Source organism: Vairimorpha ceranae (assembly GCF_000988165.1).
Source record: "Vairimorpha ceranae strain PA08 1199 chromosome Unknown NODE_129, whole genome shotgun sequence".
Lineage (NCBI taxonomy): Eukaryota > Fungi > Microsporidia > Nosematidae > Vairimorpha > Vairimorpha ceranae.
Genome location: NW_020169424.1, coordinates 1 through 7361, shown reverse-complemented (window position 1 = coordinate 7361; position 7361 = coordinate 1). Strand labels below are relative to the sequence as shown.

Sequence of the window (7361 nt, the reverse complement as noted above, 5' to 3'; positions counted from 1 at the left end):
TATTCTGCGCTTAACAACATGGGATTCGTTCATGACATGGTCTGTCATAAGTATACTTTTATAAAACCAGAAACGGGTGCCAATACGCAGGATATAAAGGCTTTTAACAATTCGCCGAAGTTAGACATAAAAAAAAGAAAAGGAGTAAAAAAAGAGCTTAGATAAGAATTTTTAAGTGAACTTGACTGGAAATTTAATAATAAAGTAGACAGGTTCGCATGATCATATCAATTATTTAATTAAATTTTAATATTATTTTTTTTTAAAAAAATTGAATTTTATTCCACTCAAAAAACATTTTTGGGCCCGGTGGGCATGGAAATGCCACTGATCCAAAAATTCTAAATGTTGTTCTTGTAACAGACCGTTTTTTTAAAAGTACTTAGATCTAGACCACAACCCTTTGATTGATTGTGTGTGAACATCTGTTTTCAAAGAATAGACAAAATTTAAAAAATGGTTAATTGTTTCAAGTTGATATAAATGTTAAATTTAAGGTCCTTATTGCAGCACTATATCCACGCCATTCGTCTGTAATAACCCCGTCTTAGGCAAAACGTTTTCAGAAATGATTCTTGAAATCGTAATTGCATTTTGATTCTCAACAGATAAAATAAAGCAATTTCTAGATTTACACCTAATGCCTTCTATAACCCATTAACCGTTTCGCATTCTCCCACGGTTAATATTATCTTTAAAAAAATAAAATTTCATCTATCTTCACAACTTTCGGCACACCATGCTCATCCATTCCACCCGTTCTACTTGTCTGGAAAGCCATATATTCACAAATAGATTTCCCAATTAGATTATCTATACCACTTGTCGCTTGCCGACATATGTTGAGTTTACATGCAATATCTATATAAGAAATTCTAACGGGGTATTTATAGATGGCCTTAAAAATAACTTTAACACCAATTTTGAAAGAATCAAAAAAGCTGCCTGTTCTTATAGAACATGTGTGTAAACATGGTCTTTTACAAGCCCAATTATATTCATATGGAGCACTCTTACGCTTTACATATGCCATTAGACAACTTCTTAAGCATACGCTGCAAGTCATCGTATTAGCAAACAAACCGGACTTGCAAAATGTAATATTGACCGTATTAGAGTCAATGAACATACAATTGATTGTTACAGCCACCTTTTCTTCATTGATATAAGCCCTTTCAACAGCAACAATTTCTGTTTTTGAACTTCTAGCTATTAGAGTTCAGAAAAATTAAAAGTTTTTACATTTTTAAATACAGCATATAATTGGTAGATCCCGCTCTCACTCGGGATTTGAATTAAAAAAAAGAATATCCTTATAAAAATTTATTATATTGTAACAAAATAAGCAGTTTTAAAATCCTTTGTCTTTTTATTATGCATACTGACAGATAAATTCTATAAGATAAGTAGATTGTTTTTCGACAGAAATGCCTTTTTTTTAAGAAGTATTTCGATCTGGATCACAATTCTTCTATATTTTGTGTTTGTACAGAAGAATCGTTGGGATCTACAAACCAATTCTGTGGTTTATTGTTTCGTGGTAAAAACTTGGCATATTATATAATGCACATGCTTATGCTCTTCACTTATAAGTGATAATTTTAGTTCCTGAATTTATATTTTTAACTAAAAATTTTGTCAAAAGTGATATGATTCCCATTCGAAACTGGCACAATAAAACATTTCTTAAACCACCGTTTTATCCCCCACGATTATATTTTCTTATAAAAAATGAGCTTTCATCGTATCCTACCATTTTTTTGTAGCCCGTTAGAATCATAACTGCCAGTCTTTTTACTATGAGCGCAGTTGTATTTACAAACAGCCACCCTTTCCAAATCTGCCAACTTGCTTAAATAGTCGAGATCTTTGCCTAGTCCAAACCCCATATCTGAAAACGACATCCTCAGCATATATTTATACAAAATTAAAATAATTTTCCTAAAACTATATTTAAAATTTTCAAAAACATCCCCTTCAAATCGAAACTGCAAATCTACATGGTCTAATACATGCCTACAGATGTTTGTCGCAATATTTCGTGCTCTTAAACAAGTCAAATGCGGATAATCTTTTCACTTATCGCACCACTTTTAATTTTCAACAAGGCACATGTTACTACCTTTATTTCCTAAAGGTGGTAGGTGGGTTACAGAAGACTTAGATTCTTATTTAACATCATTTATTTATTTAAACCGCTTAAATACATTTGTTTTTACTCTGAAACACAAAAGTTTCGGAGTTCTGTTTTATATTCAAGGGTTTTACTTTAAAACTGATTATTAGGTAATTCTCTGTCGCCGGTGACAGCACATTTTGCTATATATAATTTTGCAATATGAGGTTCTAAAAACGCAGTTTAAAGTGATGTTTCTTTATTAATATAGCTTTGGTTAAATTTGCTTTGTGGTGCCCAAAAGTGGCATTGGCAATTTTTTTTTATCCCCTAAAATGTTTGAATTAAAGGAAGAAGAGAAGTACAAAGAAATAACTGATATTGTTATAAACTTTTATTTAAATACATTTTGCATTAAATGTGGTTATGAAACCAAAAAATTAAAGCGTGACCACCTTGTCATATGTAAATTTTCTTTGTGTAGGTATAGGTTTTCTATATTTAAAGGCACAATTTTTGAAGACGCTCGTCTCCCAATTATCACCGTAGTCAAAATTTTAGATGTGTGGTTAGAAAGTGTGCTTTTTAGTTTAATTGCCAAAATATCCAATGTTCGCCACCGTTAAACTGTTTCAAATTTATGCTCCAAACTATGAGATTTAGGAGTATTTTACAGATATTTAAACAAATTTACTAAAATGTGTGGGAAAGGTAGCATAGCTGAGGTTGATGAAAGTAAATTTGGGAAAAGAAAATACTACAAAGGTCATAGAGTAGGCGGCGGTGTTTGGGTAGTAGGGGCGGTATAAAGGTTGTTTAGAAGAACTATTCTGGCAAATGTCGACAAGCGTGACAGTTCTATCCTTACTTTATTCTGTAGAAAATATATTTGTAAGCAATAAGCTATATTCAGTGATTGTTTGAAAGGTTATGTCGAGCTAGCCAATTTTTTTAAAGAGCCTAGAGCTGTCAACCATTCTAAGCAGTTAATAAATAAGGAAACAAATACACATATCAACACAATTGAAGCTAATTGGAATGGTATTGAGAAAAGCATTCTCGTAAGATGTTGAACTAAGAAAGTAATTGATATATATTTCTAAAATTTATGTTAAAAGGAATAAAGAAAAAGAAAAATTAAAATATTTATTAAAGTTATATTTAAAGTAATTTTTATAAACAAATCATATTTTTAAAAGATCTTGAGACCAGTTACTTTTCATGAAAATCAAAATTTTGGGGTAAAAGAAATTGTTAATACCACTTTTTTAGCACCACAAAGCAAAAAAAATCCTATGGCTTTTTATTTCTATATCACCAAAAAGTTCGGGCTTTTCTAACTATTATTTTTTTTGATGTTCTTGACATAAATAAGGTTAAAATTTGTTTTTTAAACCCGAGTGAAGGCGGGATCTACCGTATAATAAACACGAACCAAAAATCTTTCTTCAACTTCTAAGCATGGATGGGGTAATTTCATGGTTATGGGCCTGTTTTTCGGTCAGTGGTGCCGGAAATATACATAAACTGGGGGAATTATAAATTAAGAAAGTATAAAAGAACTTAAGACACAAATTTGGCATGTTTTTAGCCAAAAAACTTAAATTAAAAACATATATTTTTTAACAGAATAATGATTCAAGCATACAAGCAAGTTCATGAAAGAAAAGTTAACAGATAAAAAAATTATTACAATGATTTAACCTGCAAAATTGCCCGATTTGAATCTTATTGAGAATTTATTATCAACCATTAAGATTAATATTGCTAAAAGTAGACCCAAAACAAACTACAGTTAGAAAAGTTTACTTTCGAAGAATGAATAATATTGATAAAAAACATCTTAAATATTAGTTCAAAGCATGAAAAATCGTTGCAGAGCCGAAATTGATGCAAATGGGGAACATACCAAGCATTAAAATATTTTTGCGTTTTTTTGTTCATATTTTATATAAAAAAGTTATTTAAGACATTTTTATAATGCAAAATTTAATTAAAAACAATAAATAAATCCAAAAATGTGATTTAAATATGTAATATAAATTCCATGTCATTTAAAAAAGTTTTACTTATTCGAATTAAAATTTCGTTTTTATGTCCCCTACTATTACTATATTAACATAAATTACAACCAAACATTGGGCGCAATAACACCTTTAATTTTCAACAAATACTCGGCATATGACCCCTTTAAAAGAAAAGTTGAAATAAAAAATTATTTAGATGAATTTCCAATTAAATGGTTTAAAATAGCGATACGGTCTATTATTAGAAAGGTCATAGCAGTAAGAAATTAGATAAGAAGTATAAAAGACGAAAAGAATGTTTTTAATCGAAAATTAAGAATGATGGGCGAAATTTGAGGGAGAGTATCATTTAGAGATGTTAGTGATTTAAAACTGTAGGGTGTCAGAATGTTGTATTACAACCAATGCTTAAAATGATTTTATCTAAAAAATTTTACTTTGAAATAATTTTAAATTTTAACCTATTTCTTTTAGGAAGAACGAGACAAATAAAACTTCTAATGAAAAGACATGCGTTTTGAAAACCCCCAAAAAACAGGCAGCAATAATAAACTCTTGGGCGTATTAAAGTATTATTTTAGGGCCAACCAGTTGAATTCCTTTGGCACAACAGCTGTTTAGAATATTTTAAAAATTATAAATTTTTATTTGTATAGACTTTTATAAACTTAAAAATAGGATATTAAGTAACGGTGGTCTAGTTGATAATAAAATGTTCTAAAATTGTTGTGTTGTTCAAGCCCTGTAAAATGTCAAAAAACGTGGAAGGTGTTGAAATAAAAAAGAGCTTGGGATTTTTGAGGGTCTGTCTGCGATGTTGTACAAAGCCCCGTGTCTTGGGTTTTGACAACATGGGAGGTCTTTTCTCTAAATAGCAAAATCTAATTTTCTAAGCGTCGTACACATATTTCTCGGACTTTTAAATCCTTATAAAAAAGTGATAAAATAATTTAAGGAAGATCAAATTTTACCCAAAATTTTTTTCTGTACATAAGTTAAAGTAAATAATTATTTTTTTGCTTTTCGGTCTATCATTTCGTTTTTTAATTTTAAACTTTTTTTTCAGATGCAACTTAACATTCTGTACATGAGCATTTATTTTGTTTTACAAAATCATATTTATGCAAACTGTGTGATGTTCAAAATCATTGGAACCGTTAAGCAAGACAAATGATTTTCTCTCGTTTATAACTATAATGGATCAATTGACAAAATTGTAAAAAAGAATGTTTTTGTGTTTTACAACCAAATTTATAATTTTTTTGTTTATACACCTAATATGACATTGCAAGATTTCAAAAAAGTATTATAAAGAAAAATATTAAAGAATTAACTCTCTATGGTAAAACGCCCGTGTTCCCGCCAAAAATGGGTTTAAAAAATTAAGTCGGGTTTTTTCAATTTCTCCGAGTTAAAAAAAAATCAATTAAATGTTTAGAAGGGCTTAAATGCACTAAAAATAATTCTAAAAATTTTTTTCTAGCCCTTAAAAATGGAATTTAAAATGTTTAAAAAGATAAAACTTCAAAATTTAATTTTGGATAGGTTTAAGATAATAAATGGAATCGTGTGTAGGATGTGTGTGAATGATGGCAAAACATTTAAGGCGAATAATTATAAATTTTTTTTGCTGTAAACATAAATTCTGCTCTGCTTATAAAAAACAGGTTTCTATCTGGAGGAAAACTATCTTTGAAGATTTAAAAATTTCTAAATTTAAGTTTCTAAGAATATTAAATTGTGGCTTCTCAAAACACCCTAATTTTCAATTGCTTATATCGTAAGAGCTAATGAAAAAGAAGTATATAAGACTATCAAAAGAATGTCCCCGATTTTAGCTGAAAATTTTGGGTCTTCTTTAGATGTTTGCCTACCTTTTTTGAAAAAATAAAAGGTAATAATTATTTGAAACTAACGAATAGATACCTGGATGATTGGTAGGAAAACTTTTAAATATATGCAACCATTCTCATTTTTTGGTATATATCGACTTAATTTTTGATTTTAAAAACTCTTAAAAAAAACTATTTTGTTTATAATTTTTTTTATACTTCTTTCTTAAATTTTTTGAAGTTAATATTTAATATCCAATAGGTAATTACTTTGGTCATCAAAAAAAAACGATATCAGACATTCAATGTTATGTTTCAAACAATTTTTATTGGATTGAAAAAAAAATATAAAATTTTTGTTAATTTTTACCAAATGCGGACATGAATTGGTGATCCAATATTTACAGACATCGTTAAATTCAAGAATTTTCTTTCTGAAAAAATATTGTTTTCTAAAGCGCGTTGTATGTACAAATTGCAACACAGTGCGTAGTTTATTGCCTGTAAATGGTATATCTAAACTTCTAGTATATACAGTATGTTTTAAAAAAAAGAATATTCTTCGGGGCTTTATTCTAGCCAAATTGTAGCATAAGATGTTTATTTTCGGCTGTAAAATTTTTTATGTACGTTTTTACAGTGTATTTGGTTCTTTTTTGTTTTAATTTAAACAATAAATTAAAAAAAAATGTTTAAAAAAAGGAAATTTTTTTTAATACTTAATATGGTTTTTTGCCTCAAAACATGCTAAAGATCTTTTGTAAAAGCTTAAAGCCAATTTTTGACACAATTCTAATGGAATTTTGCTATTCACGTACTATTATTTCTTTCAATTCATTTAAATTTTTAGGGCGATATTGTGATAATTTTTGCTTTATAATAGCACAAAGTGTCTCAAATAGATTTAAATCTGAAGATTGTGAAGGCCAAGAAAGAAGTTTAAATTATTTTGACTCAAAATACAGCTTTGTAAAGCTTTGCAGTATGCTTGGAACCATTGTCTTGTTGAAAAATGTAATTTTGCAGACCCATTAATCTAGCCAAATCGGGTAAATTATTAGATAAAATATTCACATAGTATTCAGCGTTCATTTTACCTCAAATAAAAACAAGTTTTCTACACCAAAGTATGAAAAAAATTCCCATACCATTACTGTCCCTTCAACATGCTTTACAGTAGCAGACAAGTTACATGTTTTAAGGCGTACGCCGGATTAACGTAACACAAAAACTTTACCATCAGAGAAAAAAGCTAAACTTGCTTTCATCTGAAAAAATTATCTTCTTTATCTCATTATCTAATGATAATAAAAATTCCCCACTTTTCTAAAACCGGGTCAAAATATTTTTTTTGAAAGGAGTGGTTTTTTTATTGGAGTAAAAGCT

General features: G+C 28.7%; 4 protein-coding genes across 4 annotated transcripts; 3 read left to right on the top strand and 1 right to left on the bottom strand.

The window, feature by feature from the left end:
- Positions 1 to 694: 694 nt before the first annotated feature.
- Positions 695 to 1129, bottom strand: AAJ76_1290006233 (hypothetical protein; the record flags this gene model as incomplete). The annotated part of the gene is made up of 1 exon (XM_024473927.1): positions 695 to 1129. The coding sequence occupies one exon, from the start codon at positions 1127 to 1129 to the stop codon at positions 695 to 697; it is 435 nt and encodes a 144-aa protein (XP_024329793.1).
- A 1322-nt stretch (positions 1130 to 2451) lies between these two features.
- Positions 2452 to 2742, top strand: AAJ76_1290004910 (hypothetical protein; the record flags this gene model as incomplete). The annotated part of the gene is made up of 1 exon (XM_024473926.1): positions 2452 to 2742. The coding sequence occupies one exon, from the start codon at positions 2452 to 2454 to the stop codon at positions 2740 to 2742; it is 291 nt and encodes a 96-aa protein (XP_024329792.1).
- A 2150-nt stretch (positions 2743 to 4892) lies between these two features.
- AAJ76_1290002469 (hypothetical protein) lies at positions 4893 to 5018 on the top strand (the record flags this gene model as incomplete). Its single annotated transcript, XM_024473925.1, has 1 exon — positions 4893 to 5018. The coding sequence occupies one exon, from the start codon at positions 4893 to 4895 to the stop codon at positions 5016 to 5018; it is 126 nt and encodes a 41-aa protein (XP_024329791.1).
- A 617-nt stretch (positions 5019 to 5635) lies between these two features.
- On the top strand, positions 5636 to 5779 carry AAJ76_1290001726 (hypothetical protein; the record flags this gene model as incomplete). Its single annotated transcript, XM_024473924.1, has 1 exon — positions 5636 to 5779. The coding sequence occupies one exon, from the start codon at positions 5636 to 5638 to the stop codon at positions 5777 to 5779; it is 144 nt and encodes a 47-aa protein (XP_024329790.1).
- Positions 5780 to 7361: the final 1582 nt, after the last annotated feature.